The sequence below is a fragment of the Pelodiscus sinensis genome, chromosome 27, assembly GCF_052426305.1.
Source record: "Pelodiscus sinensis isolate ZL-2025 chromosome 27, ASM5242630v1, whole genome shotgun sequence".
NCBI classification, from domain to species: Eukaryota; Metazoa; Chordata; order Testudines; family Trionychidae; genus Pelodiscus; species Pelodiscus sinensis.
Window position 1 is genome coordinate 6,918,641 of NC_143078.1, and position 21,252 is coordinate 6,939,892.

At 43.0% G+C, this 21,252-nt stretch overlaps 1 protein-coding gene and 1 long non-coding RNA gene across 7 annotated transcripts in view; one reads left to right on the forward strand and one right to left on the reverse strand.

Annotated features, from left to right (window-relative positions):
• SRGAP2 (SLIT-ROBO Rho GTPase activating protein 2) overlaps positions 1-21,252 on the reverse strand; it is a 212,301-nt gene that overhangs the window by 136,265 nt on the left and 54,784 nt on the right. The window contains exon 1 of one of the 6 annotated variants that reach the window (XM_075910138.2): positions 6,009-6,262. The exons of the other annotated variants lie outside the window; for them this stretch is intronic. Coding sequence (XP_075766253.1) covers positions 6,009-6,054 — 46 coding nt within the window. The 5' untranslated portion in view covers positions 6,055-6,262. Of the gene's footprint in view, positions 1-6,008; positions 6,263-21,252 lie in introns of those variants that run through there. 6 annotated transcript variants of the gene reach the window in all.
• Positions 3,148-8,148, forward strand: LOC142820888 (uncharacterized). Its single transcript, XR_012897847.2, has 2 exons — positions 3,148-3,275; positions 5,868-8,148. It is a non-coding gene; the product is annotated as an uncharacterized LOC142820888 (long non-coding RNA).

Sequence of the window (21,252 nt, forward strand, 5' to 3'; positions counted from 1 at the left end):
AATGCAATAGTCAGGATGCATCAGAAGGCCAGACCGATTTGCACGGAGTAGAAGACCAAAACATAGCTACGAATGGTAATGCAGTTATAGCATTCCCTGCATTAAGTTATTTCTTCCCATTTCCTGCTATCCTATCATTAATTTTTCAGGAAGGTAGCTGGAAGGCAAGTTCAACAATTCTGCACCAATAATGTTCATGTGTCAAGTGATTGGTAAGTCACTTCCACAGCAAGTAGGAAAAACAAAAACCCAAACAACCTGACAAAAACAAAACAACCAAACCAAACCAAAAACAAAACACTTGCGCCCCCCCCCCCCCGCCCCCCACAGCGGAGTTAAGTGAGTGTCGGATTCTGTTCATGAGCACTCTGAACTTGCATTGACTTCAGTACTTCACAGTACTTAGTCCTCTGTCTCTCAGGTAGGTCCAAGAGACGGAAAGACAGAGGAAAAAAGTGATGAAATACAATTTTGGGTCACATGCAGAAAATTCAGTCCCCTATCCTGCTGAGTGACCTCAATTCCTGAAGCCTTCAATGGAAATGGAGAAAACTCAGTGCCTTGCAGACTCAGGCCTTTTGACAGGCTCAAGATTTTATGGCTTGAATCCGTAATCAAGATTGAAATCCAGACACTTCTAAATTCAAGGGCTGTTTACTCCAGGGGATGATGGTAGCATGGGGGCTTTTTTTTTTTTTAAGTTATAACATGGACGGCAAAAAAGACTCCCGCTCTTTCCCTGAAGAAACTAGATGCCAAATCAAAGAGAAAATCTATTTTAAAAAGGATTCCAATGTAAGGCTTGATAAAAGACTATCACACTGTGCTGCAATCCCGTAAAATCTCGAGTTTAAGCAAATTGTTTCTCAAACAGCCACACATGCACCTTTCCTGCTAAGCCCCAAGGCTAACTGTAACCTTTCCCTATAGCAAAATGTGCTTCATCAGGACATTTTGTTGCAACTAAATGCACTGTTTCTGGGAGAAGAAAAGTAACAGCTGATGGGGTTGCATGCACTGGGGAACAATAGTCTACAGAACACCAGCGCACCCAGTCTATGGGACTGAGCTGGAAAAAGGGCAACCTTGATCACCAGTTTTATTTTTTAAACAGTACTTTGCTCTGGCCACAAAAAATAAATTCAAGAATGCAGGAATTTCCTGAGGCTCACTTGGCTTTCCAAGATATAAAACATCTATTTGTTATCCCTTTGCTTACACAGGCATGAGGATTTTTTTTTCCAGACGTACTGTCAGAACATACCGAGGCAACATGTGCTGTCAACTGTGGGTTACTGTATTACACTGGAGCTTTTATAACACTGCAGTAGCAATATACATAATTTTTTTATTTTTCAATTCATTGGTTTGGCATCGTTTAAGTTACACACCCCAAATTAGGGGTTTTTTAATGCCTCATTCCTTTCCTTTTTTAAAATTTAAAGCCACTATGGACCATTTGCTCACACTGTCATTTTGCTGCAAGCCACACCCCAGAATCACTATCACCCAGAATCGGTTTTCATACAGCCATTATGTTGATTCTCACCTCATCCATCACCGTGCCTTCCAAAGCTTGGACAGTTTCCAGCCCCTGTTACTTACACAGCTGGATTTTCAGGTTAGTAGAAGGATGGCTTATGTGACACTTACCCACCTCTGTCTCTCCCACCCTTTCAATGGTAGCATGCTCATTCTTGGTTTTGGAGACCATGAGGCACCCTCCCGCCCCCCCCCCCCCAAAAAAAATGCATTAAATATGGAAACCCTCAGCCTATCCTCAGCCAAGTATTGCCCTGATTCTTCCACCTGTTTTCCCAATGGGACCAGCACTTTAAGGAATTTAAGCTGCACTTTAACTGCAATTTTGATTAACCTCTTCTGTTGAATTGCTCAATGCCAGGAAGTAATTGCTATTTCTCTGACCTTCAGGTTAGAGGGCATTAGAGTCACAATCAATTGTGGCTGTCCCACCCTATCTCTTGCAAAAGGGCCCTATAAGCCCCGTATTCTTCATCTGTACTAAGTGTGATTACGTATCAAAACATGCCTCGGGAGATATTAGGGGAAAGGTCAATGATTGTCTGAATGTTATTTCTTTATCCGCATGTACAGATCATTAATGCATACAAACGTATGAGACTGTGTTCTGTGGTGGTCCCTAAAGCCTACTGCACGTTGGGCAGCCAGCCAGGTATTAGCTGCCCAGAGTCAACAGCAAGGAGAGTGGCCAACGCCCGGATGGATGGAGTGTAAAGCAGCCATCCATAGCCACCGTCCAGCAGGGAAGTTTCAACTCCCCTCATGTGCATGAGGTTGCGGACAGCAACGCCCACCAGACATGCCTGGACTTGCATTCTCCAAGCACATGGGACCAAGGATATGAAACAACACAGTGGCCACATGCTCAGCCTCCCTCCCTCCCTCGGTCATCCACCTATGCTGCAAGCAACTAGGTGGATCCAGTGATGACTGTCCCAGATTTCATGAGTGGAACTGGTGTACTATGAACTGCAATATGCAGTGGGATGAGAAACTGCTTCACCTAGTTGTTGCCCAGGGCCGACCGGTTCAACTGCATGTTTATATATTTTTCTTTTTTTGCCCAGCACTTATAGTCACTTAAATTACATCTTTGTAGTCAAAACTTTTTACTGTTCATCTTTACGAGTGAGTATGTACAAAGCGCTTGGCAAATCCACTCAGGATTTAGAGACACTGGTGTATGTCGGCCTTCCATTGATGAAGTGGCAAATCAATTAATACGTTTGCACAGCTCACCTTGAGCAATGCACTGCAATATACTCCTAGGGTACAGGGCAGGGAGCTAGGTGAATTTGGCTGGTTCTTTTCTTGGGTGGCTCTGGGTGCATCCATGCAATCTAACTGGGTGTGGAGTTCCCCACATCATTGTGTGGAGTGACAGCAGTACATGGATGGGTTTGCTGCTAGTCACTAGCAAGCCACTGCGTGAGACAGAGCAGGCTGGGTCCTACGGTTCCAGACTGGCACCCTGAGTATCCAGTCACATTGCTATTCCACATTCAGCTGTGTCCTAAAGTAAGCATTCTCCTTTTACAGATGGGGAACTAGAGCCACAGTAAGGGGAAGTGACACTCTCAGTGTCACACAAAGTTGTTTACAGAACCGAGACATCGGCCTCAAGTCTGATTCCGAACATGAGGCCTTATGCCAATTTTAGGCCAAGCTACCTCCTTCCCACAAACGCAGCATACCTGGAAAATGCATACCCCGAAGTAGGATGAGGGGAAAAAGTAAGTTTCCATCTATTTTCAATTAGATTTACAAGTAATAAGAGGAAAACAATATGCCATTTCATTGCTTCCATCATTTTATGAAGACTCTTAATTGTAAAGGGCAGGGTGAATAATGTAACACGAATCTAGACAGCTACATAATTTTTCATCCCTTTCCTAACCATCTTCCATACTTCAACCTCAGCATTTTTAAGCAGCTTCAAGGGCAGGCCTTAACTGTCATCTGGCTTGTCTTGTAATGTGTGAATTTCCTTAGGTAGAGAGAGACCGACAGACAGAGACAGAGTTGATGCTGTACATTCGGTCTTATTCATGAATTTAGAATTAAGGTTCCATTAACTAAATAGCTTCCCCTCCCACTTTTTTTGTTAATTCTCCACTGAACCCCGTGTACAGACGCAGAGTGAAAAGCTAAAACATAGAAAAGAAGCTGCTAAAAAGTAAATGACATTGCTTTGATGTTACTGTTTTCCTATACAAGATAAAACAAGCTGCAAGTTTTTATTTTGAAGAATACGATAAGGATGTGTACAGAATAAGAAATTTGACACTACTGCAAAGCATGTAGGATTGACAGTCCAGTTAGAGTGCCAGACTAGGGGAATATGTGCCACTTAAAAAAGCAAGCTCATTACAATATCCAGGTATTATTTACACGAGCTAACTCTAACCCTCGTTCCCTATATACACCTAGCATTCTACTGTTCATATGTGCCTACACCAGCCTGCAGTGCTACACTTCCCATAGGGCTTCATAAGGCACTGTTACCGGTGCTTAAACATTCATGAGCATTGTCATTCAGGTACAAACTCAACAGCCTTGGCTTTCTTCTGATTATTTTGGTCACTCATTTCAGAGGCTTGTTTTCATTCTCATACTATTGGTTTTGTCTTGTACTGTTCACTATATTTATGGTAAGGCTGGGGCCATCTTGATCTCTGCAGATTTCAAGACCAGCATTTAAACAAAGAAGCCTCGGATATGGAAGAGTTACTGTGACTAGGGATATAAAATCCCATTTAAGAAGTTAACAGTGAGCCACACTGCTCCAACCCGAGCTGGGCTGCCAGTTAACCATGTAGCTGGTAAGCAACACACACTAAGGGCAATACTTACCAGGTAACCAGTTAACCCTTTACATCCCTAACTATAACTAAATTCAACATAAACTGGCAGTAGGTGGGTGGTTAAGTTCCCTCAAAGCCACACAGCTTCCCATTTAGCCCCACATGGGGGCTTAGGGCTGCAGTGAGGCCAAGATCTCCCCCCCTCCCACAACCCCTGAAGCTGCTGAGGCTGGGACTGGCAGGGGGAGGGCCCTCCTTGCCAATCCCAACAAGAAGCCACTTAAGCCAGAGCCTGAGCCCCAATACTCTGCCCCCCTCGCAAGCCCTGAGGACCCTCCTGCACATCCAAGACCACTTCCCCAGACCCTGTACCCCCTGCCACATCCCAACCCCCATCCCAGAGGCCCAAACCACGCATGCCCAGCTACATCCCAGAGCCCCCCTCCCACTCAGAACCTCTTGGCCCCACCCCATGAATTGACATGCACCAATACCACATCATGTGTGACACGCTGGTGCACATAAGAAAATTCACTCCACTCAGGGGTGGGAAAAAATCAGAGGGAACCCTAACTGCCAGTCTGTCAAAATACCAAGGAAACTGTCCAACAAAAACAACAAGTTAGAAGCAAAAAGGCAACCATGATGCCTGTATTAATGCCTTTGAGGGAGCCCAGGACAAGCCTTGAAAGCTGGAGCATTATACCAGGGTGGGTTTTCATCATTGCTTCATCACTAGTTGCCATTTAATAACTTGAGACTGTCACAAAGTACAGGAATTACACTTAACCAATCAATATAGAATCAAATGCACTCCATTGCCTTCCGTGCCATTTATCTATATGGCAATAACCACTTCACCGCAGGCTACTCCCCAGAAATGTTGGTGAACATAGCTGAGGAAAAACATCTGCAGAAGAATAAATTAGTCTTCATTTTGTACCCCACAAATCAACGGAAGCATTTTATATTGTGGGCCTCTTTTAATCAAGATCCTCCAGGGGACAACTCTCCATTCCAACCTAACACATTTCCCAAAGCTGCTGGAATGTATACAAGTTATGTTAGGTCATGGGTAATCCAGCAATTTGAAATCAAGTCCCTTCATGTGATGGAAATAGCTGATTATTACATCTCTCTCCCTCTGATTTTCTCTGAGGCATTACATTCACCTTCCCTTTTGTACCTGCAGTTCACTGCTCTGAGCTGTCCAAGGCACTCTGCTTTTATCCTCCTGGTCATTTACATATTTGACCCTATTTAAATGTGCACCAAAGACTCCCAGCAGGAACGCACGCTGCAGAGCAGTGAGTGAATCCTTACAGGAGAGCAAGACAGGAGGCAGTCTGGTCTGCAACAAGCTTCCCTTTATGGAACCTGATAGGTGCTTTGCCAGTGTAACCAAAGCAGATTCAGGGACAAGTTGGAAGTGCTCCACAAACCAGTTTAAGAATCATCCCCGGAATCCATTCTGAACTGTTAGTACTTCTCTACATTAAAGCTATTGTCTTTTATCTGCAGGGACAAGGCAGAAAATACAAGAGCTCTGTATTACCAGCCAGCTTCTCTAGTTCCACCCTCCCAAGCAGGCCTTACACTGCTTTTTGCCCAGTTACAAACACACCAGCCGGCATCTCAGCAAACTGAGAAGAAATGAAATACCTTTACACTGACTGTTGTGCAGAAATACAATTGCTGAAGTCCTCATAGCTGCACTGTTCAGGTCTTCCTCACACTGCTTATCTTCACTCAATATGCTTAACTCTGCTCAACACACTAGTTGGCAGGCAGATTTGACCATTCCTTTTGTAAGCAGGATGACTTTTACTATCGCACAGCACAGGTTTTGTTTTTACAACATTCACAACATCTGCTTCCCCATTGTTGCTTTTGCTGGACACCGGTTCCTCACAGGGGAGTTTTTCTAAGTGCATATTCATACAGATACTGTATGTAAGTGGAAAGTTACAGAATTTCCCCATGCCTCACGACCAATTGGAAATGGTATTAAAAATCATACTGTCACTGATCATCAGTTAAGAGGGAGTTTAATGACCGAAGAGGAACAGCCATGTACAGCAAGCACTTTACAGAGGAAATTTTGTGAGGGAAATTCAGCTGCTTAGCCAGCAGATAAAGAGCACATCATCATATGATGTCAGCATGACTTTAAAAGCTGCACTAAAAGTATTGGAGACCACCAAAGTTCACATTTGTGATATCAATGTCCATTAGGCATGCCTGAAAAATAGTCAGATGTTTCTCTGGGGTGGGAGATATTTCCAAATGATTTTAAAGCTGAAACCTTTGCTCATCTATAGCACCTGGCTGCACAAAGCATTTGAAATTACTTTAAAACCGTCTACTGTATCTCTGGCATGCCTGGAACCAGTATTATCCCCCCTCTGGGAGTGTAGGAAACTAAGGCAGAGTACTCCAATGACTTGCAGTGTCACACTGTATGCTACCCAAAGAGATGTGTTTAGAACCCAGGAATCCTGACTCCTACTCATTTTCTCTGTTCTGCATCATGCTTCTATGTAGGTAAAAATTGCACTCTCCCTCCATTAGGAGTTTCTTCAGTGGTCCTTTTTCTATTCTAAGTATGCTTGCACTGGAGTCAAAGAGTCAATCACAGACATAATTCGGCATTCCAGGAGGAAGAAGCCAGTACTACTCTTCCCTGCCCAGTTACCTCAGCGATGTAACAGCACTCACCAAGACATTCCCAGCCCTGTCCCAGATGTCAAGCTATTCAAAATTACAAGACATGTGGGGAAGGATTGGTATTAGGGATGTGAACAGGTAGGGTGATGCTTACTGGACAATGGTTAACTGGTACCTGTGAGCAGCCTGCCAGCCACCCTGTAGGATTGAGAGGGAGGAAAGTGGGAAGGGCCAGAAGCAGGAGCTGACAGCCCCACATACAGGGTTTGAATGGGATTCTGCTTAATTGGTTAACCAGTTCAACTTAATTAACATGGATTTTACATCTGTAATTGGAACACCAACAAAACATAAGCAGCACCTCCCAACACACAGCCAGATTTGTAAGAAGTTTCTCTCACCCACATGGATTGCTCTTAACAGGCAGAACTCACTCCAGTTTCTCTTGGGCTGACGACGCCTTTGCAAGGATTGGTCCTGTTCACATGTTAACTTGACACAAATGCAAGACAATCAGGGATATACCAAGTCCAAGGAAAGGACAAACAGACCAGGAAAAGGGATAAGAAGTCATCAGAATGAAGAGTTTCCAATGCAGCCCACTCATCCATTAAGCATGTGCATGGGAAGCAACATAAAGCAACTTGAAAAAAGTCAATAAGCTTTAAGTTACAAGACAGACTTTGCCAGGATCCTCTCTCTTTGAAGTGACTCAGTAGCATGACAAGAAAGAAGGGCTGCAAAATGAACATGCTGCTGCACTATGCAGTAAACTGAAATAGTAATTGAAGATCCTAGGCCTTGTCTGCAATCAGTTTCTTAAACAGAAACTCCCATCTTCTGAAAGGTATAATTAACTGGCGCTCTAAATGTCAGAGGGAAGACTTGCAATAATACAGACATTTAGTTACCCATTTAAACCTTCCAAGGAGGTTAAGGCTAAAACTATTGTTTAAAGTTCAAAAATTCACTACACAGTTTCAAATTGTAACCTCAACGGAAAAATCCACACACACAAGAAAGTGCAAGAGAGTGCATAAAGCTAAAAGTATATAAAAATGCTTTTTGAATTGGGCTTTTACCAGTCACAATAATGGATGATTTGGGAAAAATTGAAAAAAAAAAAAAAAAACAATTGAAAAGAAAATCAAACTTTAGAGTCAAATATCAGAGTAACAAAAAATATGGGTTTGCCCCTTTGGATGTGTTAATTGTATTAGGTTCAAATGCTAAGTCACTGCTGGATTTCAATATTATCAAAACTACCTTAAAAAAGCATGTTTCCAATCCATTTCTAACAAGTTATTTGAATGCAACTCTGGTATTGCTACTTATTCCCTGAAGCCCATTAATGTAATGTTTTTGGTAGAGGCTGTGTGTTTCCTGATTTATGTGGCAAGGGAGGCATTTGCCAGCCATATCTTCTAGGCACCCTTGCTGACAGGCAAAATTAAAATCAGCCTTCAGTCCTTGGAGAGCCTGAGTTCAAACTGGCTCCCATTGGTTTGGGCATCAAGCAGAACAAAGCATCATGTTCAGAGATTCATCAACGTCAGTATCTAGCCCCAAGAAAAGCAAACAGGCAAAACGCCCATAGACTGTCTCTCATAGGCACATCTAAATACCACTGGGTGATGAAATGGCTTAGAAAAGCATGCAACTCTACCCGAGTCACAACATGAACATTTCATAGAAAAACACATTAATACAATGCTGTTGACTAACAGCAGCAATATACATTCCTGGAGTATAGGGCTTAGATCGCTGATGGAAACAGGTAAAGGAGAGGAAGGAAGGTGATCTTTTGGTGAAACCAGAGGAACAGGAGTCAGGAGAAATAGTTCAAACCCTGCAGTACGCACAACAGGATCTTCAAAGAGGCACTTCGGCCCTCCGTGCCTCAAACTTCCCAAAACTGAAAAATGAGACTACTACTAATTCTCTACCTAACAGGAGCAGGTAGTATTAATGTTTAAGGGAGTTTTAAGACACCTGGATAAAAGTTGTTGCAGAATTGTAGCCACTTGCAGTGTATTTTTCTCCCCAAAGTGACTGTTAATGGATGACCACACGAAATTGAATATTAATGAAGCAGAAGGCTAGCAAAGAACTTTCTCGAAGTGCAGGGTTTAACACTGGGTTTTAGATGCAATATTAAGTGAAATATTGACAACTGCCTTTTTTATGTACCTCAGTTTATGAGTCATTAATTTCTCGTGTCTCTCAGATCTTGCATGATATGTAGCACCACAAATTTATTATTTAATTAAGAGAAAATGAAGAATTGAAACTTCAAGATTTCTGCTGTAAGCGCAGTTTTGTAGTATACCCAATCAGAGCAGGCTGAAAAGTTCTTCCAACAAAGGAACTCAATGAATTTTGCACATGTTCATGTCTTGTCCCTCCACAGTCACATGAAAAGCAAAGCACTGTCGAAATTCACAGACTGGAAAACTGAAGACAATGGGTTTGCACAGGACTCAAGGCCTCGAATCAGCAAAGCACTTACGTATGTGGTTCAAGTTAAGCAACTGAATGTGCTGACAAAGAATCAATCCCTATGCTCATCAAGCACTCCACTCAGAGTGAAATGAAAGGATAATTTGACTGTGGCACTGATGTAGTTTCCTTACCACATTGTCCATGGATCTTGACATCAAAGAGGAGATATTTAGGAAGAAAATATGGTTTGAATTACCCAATACAGGGATTCATTGCTGTAAGCCTATCTGTAATAAATCTGAATAATCTTTAATGTGGACAAGAGTCTGCCAACTCATTTCCATTATTATCCTGCAAACACTGCATTGTAAGGAAGAAGAGAGTTGTTACAAATCTAACGAAACTGAACATACAGTAACTGCTTTGTAAACACCAAAATTCGGTAAGAAGGGACCGAAACCACTGAAAACTTTAAATCAATACCTTTAGAAATAGCACTTTTTTTAAAAGGAGGATAAGCAGCATCCATGTTACACACAGTTCTCTTCCGATGAGGTACCATAACATCTTTTCAAAGATTTCCTAGTTTCAGAAAATAAGTCTTCTGATTTAAGGAGCATAATCAAGGAACTGTGGTCAGCTTTTACCATCTAAAAAACACCTTTACTTACACCATACTTTTTCATGATAAACTAAGTTATTATGGACTTAGTATTGTAGTATCTTTCACAAGTGGGAGGAGGGGGGCACAACACACTTTGTGGAAGATGCAAGCTGCAGATAGTTATAAGGGGTGGGTGAAGGTAAATTTTCAATTAGAAGTACTCTATATTTTAAACAATTGTAAAATGGTATTATAGGACTTGGAGCAGGATATTGGATCATCCTTTTCATTAGTAATTTTATTTGCAAAGATTCCTTTCATTTTCCATCTGCCTACAAGATACCTTGTTGCCACAGTTAGAAGATAGCCTGGGCTTTATTGATTTAAGGGGTGGAGCACAGAACAGTTTAGATTTTGTAGCACTGAGGCTCAAGGTTCCTCAACATGCATGCTTTCCACATGTACACTGTGTTGTCCCACCAATATTATTTTACCAGTCAAATGAATGTATTATATCATTAATTAAAGGAAAAATACAATAGCAATCTCCCAGACTTGGTACTGTCATATACACTGTAGTAAAAGCTTAAGGACAAATCATAGAATCATATAGCTGGAAGAGACCTCAGGAGGTCATCAAGTCCAGCCCTCTGTCCAAGGCAGGACCAATCCCAACTAACTAAATCAACCCAGCCAGGGCTTTGTCAAGCCGAGACTTAAACACCTCTAAGGATGGAGATTCCACTACCTCCCTAGGGAACCCATTCCAGTGCTTCACCACCCTCCTAGCGAAATAGTTCTTCCTAACATCCAATCTAAACCTCTCCCACTGAGCTTAAGACCACTGCTCCTTGTTCTGCCATCCATCACTACTGTGAACAGCCTTCCTCTGTCCTCTTTGGAACCTCCCTTCAGGAAGCTTAAGGCTGCTAACATATCCCCCCTCACTCTTCTCTTCTGCAGAAAAAGCAAACAAATCCCTCAGTCTCTCCTCATACATCACGTGCTCCAGCCCCCTTATTTTGCAAAAGCGAATTCAGACTAAAATGGCTACTCCTCTGATACTTATCACTTTGGTCGCCCTCCGCTGGACCCTCTCCAATGCGTTCACATCCTTTCTATAGTGGGGGGCCCAGAACTTGACAATACTCCAGATGAAAAACTGAATTTCAGTGTCAATTTAAAATGTGACATATGCATTCATTTATGTAACAAATGGGATCAAAACGTCACCGACACATGAAGCACAAGTATGCATGAGACCAACAACACACAACAGTTCAAACCTTCACTGCACAAGTAGCATCCAAGTTGTGCAATCGTACAGTCCAGGATGCATTCAGCAGACATCTAAAATAACTGTGCTTTTTGGAAGGTAAAAACAATATTGTACATTATGCAGTTTAAAGTTTGACATGTACAGAGAGCAACTTTTCAATACCTACTTGAGCTCCTACCTACCAATTGCCCATGGCTGTTAAACCACCTCCAGAACTGATAAGCTAATGAAACAAGGGAACATTTTAAATTTCAGAAGAGCCATTCTGCCCCAACTGCCCTTTTTTCTCTGAAGCTAGCTGGGGATTGCTTGAGTCAGATACAGTCTCTCTGAAGTCCTAGAATTGTATTTATTATCCACCACACATCTTCAGTGACAGTGGAAATTGTCCTTCCATGATAAGAATCTGAAGAGGTATTTTTTTCCCCAAAAACTGATGAGCAAGTTATGAAGAAAAATGGCATTTAATGTAACTAAATGTTTGAGGAAGCTCCTTAAGTGTTCCCGACCACAAAAAGTATTTAAAAACAAACCACTGGTCAATTCTGTGCTGGGTTACAAATAAAAAAGGATTCAAAACACACGCTAAGCCATACCCTCACTCTTATGAGTTAATGAGGTATAAGACATCACCAAAATCTAGGTATCTGTACCAGTTTTCCCTGGGGGCGGAGGGGAGGAGAACTTTCCACTGGATGTTGCACAGAAGCAATAAAAAAAAAGCCTAGTTCCTCATGGATGGAGCTAGACAATCCTCTGGCAGGCTGCTCCCTACAAACACTGCACTGAAGTATAACACGTCCCATTAACATGGTTTCTGAAACCAATCCTGTCATTACCATTCATGCTTCCAACTTGAATCCCCACTGTATTATCCAGGAAGACTAGAACATAAATTATCTTTGATGTCTGGGTACTTGTCAGTTGGGCAATAAATAAATTTAGCTTGTCTGAAGTTTTAGGGAACAACAGTGCTTCACCAAATGTTCTTAAAGTGCATGACATTTGTAATAGCAACTAGACAGCTCTATTAAAAGAGCTAGCTAAATGCTTACACAATTGTCCACAGACACCAAAATAATAGGAACAGAATTCAGTACCTCATCATTTTGGGAGAGGGGAAGAGAGGAGAGTGTCTAGACACAATATTTTAGTTCTTGCAGTAGGGGGATTGAGAACCAGAGCCTCGTGACAAGAAGGTTATAATCCTGATTGTCACGGACTCATTGCAGGATCTAAGAAAAATCCATCTACCTTGATATTATCTAAGTACCATACTTTATCTATCCGTGCCTTAATTTTTTTAACGTGACATTCGAATATCCTTCTTCAGGAAGCAGTAAGCTTCTGATACAAGGCACTATGCAGCATTGCAGATTATCACTTCATTTCCATATAGCTAGAATCCAGCACAGCTTTAGAGATCTATTCATTGAAGACAGACTATATATGTTATCAGTTGTTTTGTGCAATAAATAATATTGCCTAGTTTTTATCGTGTTCCCCCTCAGTCTTCTCTTTTCCAAACTAAACAAACCCAATTCTTTCAATCTCCCCACATACCTCATGTTCTCTAGACCAGTGTTTCCTGATTTTATTTTACCACTGAACCCTTTTCAGATTAAAATAATTTCAAGGAACCCCTAGGGTTCCCAGAGTAAAATTTGGTAAACAAAAAAAAAAAAAAAAGCCCTGACAGAATTGGTTGAGCAAAAAAACCTGCAAAATACTTTGTCTGTTTAAGAGGGGGCAGGGCAATGCCGCATTCTCGCGGAACCCTTACTTTTGCTTTGCGGAACCCTGGGGTTCCACGGAGCACCAATTGGGAAACACTGCTCTAGACCTTTAATAATTCTTGTTACTCTTCTCTGGAACTTCTCCACATCTTTCTTAAAATGTGTAGGGTTTGCCAGATGGTTTAACCAAAAATACCGCAACCCGTCCTCGTCCTTCCCGCCCACCCCCTCAAAAAAACCCACCAGGGGAAAAATTCTGGTGGGGGGGGGAAGAAGGGGGAAGTCCAAAGTTGTTGAGCAAATAAAATAAAACAGCATTAAAACAGCATGGCCCCTTTAAGTGAGAGATGGGAGAGGTTGAGCACTATGACTCAGGGAAGGCATTGTTTCCCCTTGCTTCTGGTCTTTTTGCTGGTGGCCATCTTGTTTTCTTGATCAAGCCCCCACCAGGTAAGCAGAGTCTTAGGGTTGCCAGGTGTCTAGTATTTTTTTCGCTTCCTGGCAGGGAAAAAAAAACCTAAAAATACCGGACATTTCAGGTATCTGGTATTTTTCAATATTTTTAGCAGACAGGAGGCGAAAATACCAGACTGTCCAGCTCAATACCAAACACCTGGTAACCCTAGCAATGTGGTGCCTAGAACTGGACACAGTATTCCAACTGAGGCCTCATCAGCCCAAAGTAGAGTGGAAGAATGACTTCTTGTGTCTTGCTCACAAAACTCCTGTTAATGCATCCCAGATTCATGTTTGGTTTTTTCCAACCGTGTCACACTGTTGACTCATATTTAGCTTGTGGTCCACTATGACCTTATATTCCTTTCTGTAGTACTCCTTCTTAGACAATCACATCCCATTCTGTATGTGTGCAACTGATTGTTCCTTCTTAAGTACTTTGCATTGGTCCTTATTAAACTTCATCCTATTTATCTCAGACCATTTCTCTAGTTTGTCCAGATGATTTTGAATTATGACCCTACCATGCAAAGCATTTGCAACCCCTCAGAGCTTGGTGGTATCTGTCAACCTAATAATCATTCTCTCTATGCCACTCTCTAAATCGTTGATGAAGATATTGAACAGAACCTGACCTAAAATAGACCCCTGCAGAACCACACTTGTTATGACTTTCCAGCATGATTGTGAACTGTTAACTCCTCTCTGAAAAGGGTTATCCAGCCATATTTGAATATTAAACTGAAAGGAGAGACTGAAATGCTCAAGTGAAGACAAATGTTAAACTTCCCCACTATCCTATAAAGTGAAAATGTAAATAAGGCCCTTGCTGTTACAACAGCAAAGCAATCTCCGTTTACTGAAATGCCTCACTACAAAGCAAAAACCATGCACATTCTAGCCTACAAAAAAAAAATCAGCATAACAGGATTTCAATTCACAAGGGCATGCTTTGGCAGGGAAGGGCTCATAAAAATAATTGAAAGAACTGGTTTATCTGTGGCTAGTTGCAATCCATATGTCTAGGCGGTGAAGATCTAAATGCCAGACGGTCTTAGATAGACAAATCAATAGTGGAGTTGTGCCTATCCAAGATGGTTTTTATGGTTTATATCCCCAAGAGAAAAATTAGTATGCAATTTGGATTAACCAGACCTCCACGCCTCTGACGGCCACACAAAGCTTAGCCCATTTAAGATCATTCTACTCAAGAGGTTCTCTGGGGAAGTTGCCTATCATGATCAGCCTTCCTGTGTTACCTCCTGATAAGTGCCAAGTGGCCTCAGCTTTTGGAGTTGTGTTTTTAACAGGCCAAAAGCAACATCTGAGCATTCCCAGTCAGAGGATCCTTTACCCTATTAACACACACACAAATAAAAGCAAATTAAGTAACTGGCCAGGACATCTTTCTATAAATACTATGCAACACAGTTGATAGCACCATGAAATGTAACTTCCATGTGAGAAGACATTCAAGGAACAATGCAAAACCCCTAAGGTAGTCATTTTCTTAAGATAAATTAAAAAAAAAAAAAAAAAGACACCACCAAGCAGATCCCTCAAGAAATTGGAAGGGAATGGCAAATGGCTGCAATGTGAGCAGGCAGCTTTTGCAAACTAAAAGGAAGGTTCCCGTCAGCCGCTCGTTCTTGATAAGAATACAGCGACACGTGCATTATGTTTTGACTCATCAAAACAGAATTAATTCGTAGAAGCACTCAAGAAACCTGGGTGCCTATCTGTTCACAAAACCTGTATTTGTTGAGTGCTGATACGCTGCTTGGTGTATCAACATAGCTAGCCTTATAAACTAAAAGGCAGATGAAAACTGAAAACATGCATGGAGTGCCGTAAGGTAGTGTGGTTTCTTTACAAAAATTCTTAGCCTAAATGTTGTTTCCCTCCCTATACATACATGCACACACACAAACTGTTTTTATTTACAGACAATGCGGAAAAGGCAAATCGTTAGGAAGCACATGGAGTAGGCCAGTGAGAACAGTGGATGGTTCCTGCAAACTAGCATTAAGAAGTTGTTCCATGAATAGAGGGCAACATGGAAGGCAACACAAAGACCCAAGGAGGCTAGTGTTGGGTCCCAAGTACAAGTGTAACGTGATAAAATGACAAACAATATGTAGGTCAGGTTGGGGAATGGGGGATCTTGAAAATGAGAACAGATTTTTGACTTCCTTATGTGGGCAAGAAGAAGCTAGCAGAGTCACTTTGTATATCGGGTTTCATCGGAAGACCAAGGTAATTTGCATGATACTTATATTGTTCCCATCCAATACATATTAGGGACCGAGTGTCCATGTTTGCATAGTAAAGGCTTCTCTGTTCTCCAGAGTATTAAGTTACAGCCAACTAAAGCCACCTTATTTGAGTGAGGGCATCCTGCTGAGTTAACATGCTTTAGTTTACATATACTCACCCGACTCCTCCTGTTGATTTGCCTTAACTTTGTCCTTGTCCAGGCAAACACACAGAGGTGGGATGTGAGACTCCTTCAGTTCATACAATTCAATTTTAGTTTTGCTTGTCATTTTGGTTGTGTGTTTATGGGGAGGAGGAGATTGTTTTGTTTTTTAAGTAGAAGGCTTGAGACACTGAACTGCTTCGAGCACTCTCTCAACCTCTCCGGAACTTCAGTGCTATCAGAAGTCTGATTCGTCTTATGTACCCCCACGTTTCAGCTCACAAACTATTTGCTAACAAAAGTCAGACTCAGACAAATACAAAAGCGTCACAACACACCATTACAGAAAAATGGCATACTCTCTAACTTTTTACCAGATTATATAATCAACTGCAATGTACATATGCTTACATTTCACTGAATTGTATGTACAGCAGTATAAAACAAAACAGCCTCTGTATGAAATGCTAGGTTGTGTGAACTTTGTTAATTGCTTTCTTTGTAGACGGTTATAAAACTAGGCAAATATCCAAGTGAACTGATATAGTCTCTGGAATAACCCTACATATCCCCAGGAGGACACTTACCCCTTGTTGAAAGCCACCAGAAGACTGACTTTTCACCTCCAGATCAGCGTGTAAAATCTAGTCATGTATAAAAGGGTAACCAATAGGGGCGGGAGCAGTTGCCCACCCGCCAGGGACAGGGGGTTGCTCCAGCCCCCTGGGAGCTGGCCAGAGTAACCCCAATCCATGGCAGGCCCGAAAGCCCCTCCCTCCATCGGCCGCAGTTTACATGCTGGCTGCCAGCCCCTTGGGGAGCCAGCTGCAAAGGTGGCAGCAAAGCCTCCTCTCCAGGAACAAGGCCAGCAGCTGCTGTCCGTCCCACTCTGGGCTTTGCACAATAAAGCTTAAATAAGGTTTCTACTGAAGAACCCACGGTGTGTGTAACCATGTAACTGCTATGACTTTTAGCCATTACGCCAGGGCTACTCAATACGCGGCCCATTTGTTTGCAGCCCGTGGAGTGGTTTGGGTTTATGTGGGGCTCAACATGAGACCTGCAGGTGGGAGCCAAAACAAAGAAGTGGTCAATATAATACTCTTCTGTTGATATGTGTTTTAGTAGTTAAGTTCCTGGACTATTCTTGCTCATTACAAGTGCTGTCATATGGGTGGAAATCGGGTAAATATTGCATTTTATTAATATCAGCAGAACTGACTTAAATGGGGCCTGCTTGTTGAGTAGTCTTGCCTTAATCTTTTTACCCATGCCTATCAGTGTGAAAAAGCTATATATATATTTCTATGTATATGCAACCACACCTAAGTTGTGGCCCTCAGCATGTGCTGTGAGTATCATTGCGGCCCCTGGGGCTTCCAAAGTTGAGTAGCCCTGCAGTGCAGTGTTACATTTTTAACCCCATTTTTACATCCCTCATCAAATCCAGCCCCAATCCATAATGCAATTGCTAGTCAATAGAGAGGTTAAAATATCGGTTAATTGAATAGTCAAGTAACCTCATGAATTCTTATTGGTCAGTTGACTATTCTATACAACCTGGAAGCAAGGCCGACAGCCAGCCCACTCCAGCCCCATTCCCGAGGAGGATCAGAGGCAACAGCGCAGGGTGCCAGGTAGGGGCTGGTCTGCAAGGGGAGCCTGTTTAAAAAACAGCTCCCCTCGCAGACTGGTTGCCTGTTGTCTCGTGCTGCTGCCTCCGATACAGAGGCAGCATTGCGGGGTGGCAACAGCCCCTGTCTGGAGTGGGGGAGGGAGAGGGTGCACTCCTGGACCCAGCACAAGTCATAGCTGAGCTGAGGTGTCTGCCCACCTAGCTCCTAATACGTGTCAAATGCAGAGCCACAGAGGGGGTAGGTCCCGGACCCGGCCTGAGCCAGAACTGAGCTGGGCGGCCTGTCCACCTGGCTCCTAATACGCTTTAAAAGCGGAGATAAAGCAGGGATAGGGTCCAGGAACCATCGCAAGCCAGGACTGAGCCTGCTAAAAAATATACTGGTGGGAAGTGTGGGGGGCAGGGGAGGACTGCGTGTAATCTATTGCATTAACCTATAAGCTTTTGCTTATCGGTTGATTGACTATCCTATTACATCCCTACTAGCCAATAGCTTATGAGAAAGGATTCTGGGCTCCACCTATGGACACATCACAAGTGTCACCTTTATTTGCAAAACCCAGCAGCAAGGGCTTCCTGACCCTGAAGGAATACGATGATGACACACAATGGCAGGTAAGGGTGCACTGCTGCTGCTTGAATTAAAAACGGGTGGTCAATAAAACGGCAGCAGTTCATCAGAGTTAGCCCCTGGCACGCTATTGCTATTTTTACCTGTGCCTTCACATTTACCAGCAATTGCCTTTCACAGCAGCCGCGGGATTGCCATTGACAGACAATGGGAGCTGTGATCACCCATATCTGCAGAAGTGCAGGTAAGTATAGTGGTGGAAGCCCACCTGGGGCTAACTCTGGTGGACCAGAGGCTGGTATTTGCCCACCCCTGTATTCAAATCTTTCCTAGGGATAAAAGGCTTCAGTTTCCATGGGTGTCTATCTGGCCCCTTTTACTAGTATTATATTCATTTCAAAGGAGAAAAATAAATTAATCACCAGAATATCCCTGTAACCAGAACTGTACTCATTTAGATAGTGAAACTGAAGCACCAGTTAAGCAGCTTGCACAAGGTCACATAGCAAATGAGAAGCATAATGGGAATAGAAGGCAAGAGTTTATCCCTTTTTCTGTCCAACAGGACTCTACCAAGCATGATTAACAGTTATTGGTACCTACATCACGATAGTTGCTTTGAAGCAACCACAGCAGTATTCATTCTTATGTAGAGATCTCACAGGGTTACGGTCAGACAAGGAAACAAAGATGGAAAGGAGATGGAAGTAAATAAGCACATAATTCTGTTCAACATAGGACAAGAAAATGACATGGAAGTTACTCTTCAAATATATCAGCTAGGAAGTTTATCATGGGACTCAAGATGGATATCTAAGTCCCTCCAGAAGATGCATATGGAAAAAAGGAGGGCATTGTGGATATGCTCAGGAAAGTTGTTTCATGCATGAAGGCACAAAACCATTTGGGGGGGACGGGGGCAAAGAGAGAGAACAGCCCATTTAATTTATTCTTAAATTTTTTTCAATGAAGATATTTTCTTTAGCCCTTGAAGAAATTGCAATCACTGCAGAAAATTCACATGAACGTAATCATCTCAATTTCCATATCAAAATACAGTAAAACTCCGATGATCCGGCACTCCTGATGGTCCGGCACCATCAGGAACCCGCAAGTGCTCTGAGCAGCCGGACCATTGGAGCTGCTCTGCCCCCAGATTCCCTGACTCAGCTGCTGCTAAAACTGACCAGTGGCTGAATCGGGGAAGCCGGAGGCAGAGCAGCTGGGGCACTGCCGGGTAGGTCCCCTAGCGCTGCCCCTTGGGGCTCCGGAACCAACCGGGCAGCACCCCAGGTGTCCCCAATTCAGCCGCTGCTGAAACTGACCAGCGTCTGACTCCAGGAAGCCGGAGGCAGAGCTGTTCTGCCCCAGGCTTCCTGGAATCAGCCGCTGATCAGTTTGAGCAGCAGCTGACTTGGGGACACCTGGGGTAGAGCAGCTCGTGTGCTGCCAGGTTGGTCCCCGCAGCGCCGCACCTTGGTGCTGCGGGGACCAACCCAGCAGCACCCCAGCTCCTCTGCCCCAGGCGTCCCCAAGAGCAGCTGGGGAGCTGCCGGGTTGGTCTCTCCGCGCCAAGAGTTGGCGCTACCGGACCAACCCAGCAGCACTCCAGCTGCTCTGGTCAGTTTCAGCAGCGGCTGAATCAGGGACGCCTGGGGCAGAGCCGGACTATCGGAAGGGGGGGGGGGCTAGGAGGGGTCTGGGGTGGCAATACACCAGTATCTTTGCACAAGACTTCTTACTATTACCCCTGGCCCTATCAGTCATCAACATCTGCAAGTGCAGTCTACAAAGCAAGCTTTCGGAAAAGCCAGTGAGTATTTAAAAAAGCCCACCAGCTGAAGCAGTGTTTCTTAAACCTTTTAAGACCGAGAAACACCAAACATTTTTTTTTAAATGAGGAACACCAAGGATTTGTTGTTGAGCGAAAAAAAAAAAAATCTATTCTCCACAGCACACCTCCGACTGTCTCACGCCACACCTCTGCGCTTCAGAACACAGTTTAAGAAACACTGATCTGGAGCCTCGCCACAAAGATGCAGCCTCAGAAAGGTTCTTAGAGAGCAGACATTTACAGCTGCCTCTAATCACAAGCCACAGAGGCACAGAAAGGAGATCCTCATGGGTTTTTAGCAAGTGGTCTGGAACCAAGAACTACGCATGGTTATTGTGTTACAATCAATATAATCTTAAGGAAAGCAACTCCTATTTTTAACATCTTTCCTTCCCACAGACGAGTTTCAAACGTACTTTTCCATTATAATTTATGTATATGCGCAATGAGGCAGTGCTACCAACTGTTACCTCAGGACTTCTGAAGTCCATTCCCCGCAGACATCTCAGTTCCATCTCAGATTAAGATCATAATACAAAGGCTCTGTAAAGCTTCAAGTGTTTAAAATAGAGAACCATGAACGGAATGCTCTATGTGCAAAATGTTCATCTAGTGTTCGTTAGGACACAATCGCACCTGTGTGTCAGAGGGAGAATCTCACAAGAGCTTAATCAATTCAATGAGTATGAGCACCTATTAGAAAATCCCAGACTTGTATCTTTTATCACTCTGCCTCTCCCCCATTCCTCCATGCACATCCCTGATTTTGGCCACTTTCATCAGTTTATGATGTTATCTTTTCCCTATTTGATAAAGTTCCATCTTTCCAGTTCAACGACACCCCTTCGTGGCCACAGCCCTGCCTTTAAAAAGGCCACTCTGCCTTCTGCACACTCACCTTGCAATACACAGGAACCATTCAATACCAATAGCTCCAGTAAGAGTTTTATTTCTTTCTACTGAGCAGAAGTAAAGGCTTCATCTGTTAGTCATGTTAGAAACAAAGTGAAAAGGCTCCTTATTTCTTCCATTTAAAAAATTTGAAATGGTTCAGCTGCATGATGCCAAATATTGCAAGGATTTTATTTGCATGGTGGAACAGCATTCAACTGAATTAAATTATTCATGAAATCCCTGTAATGTGATCGTTATTTTTGGAGTCCAGCATTTGTGTGCTCACTGCCTCAGCTCATTTCAGAGTTCCCAAAATTAGGCTCACAGCAAGGCACTCTCCTGTACAGTTCATTGAACTGGTGATGTGC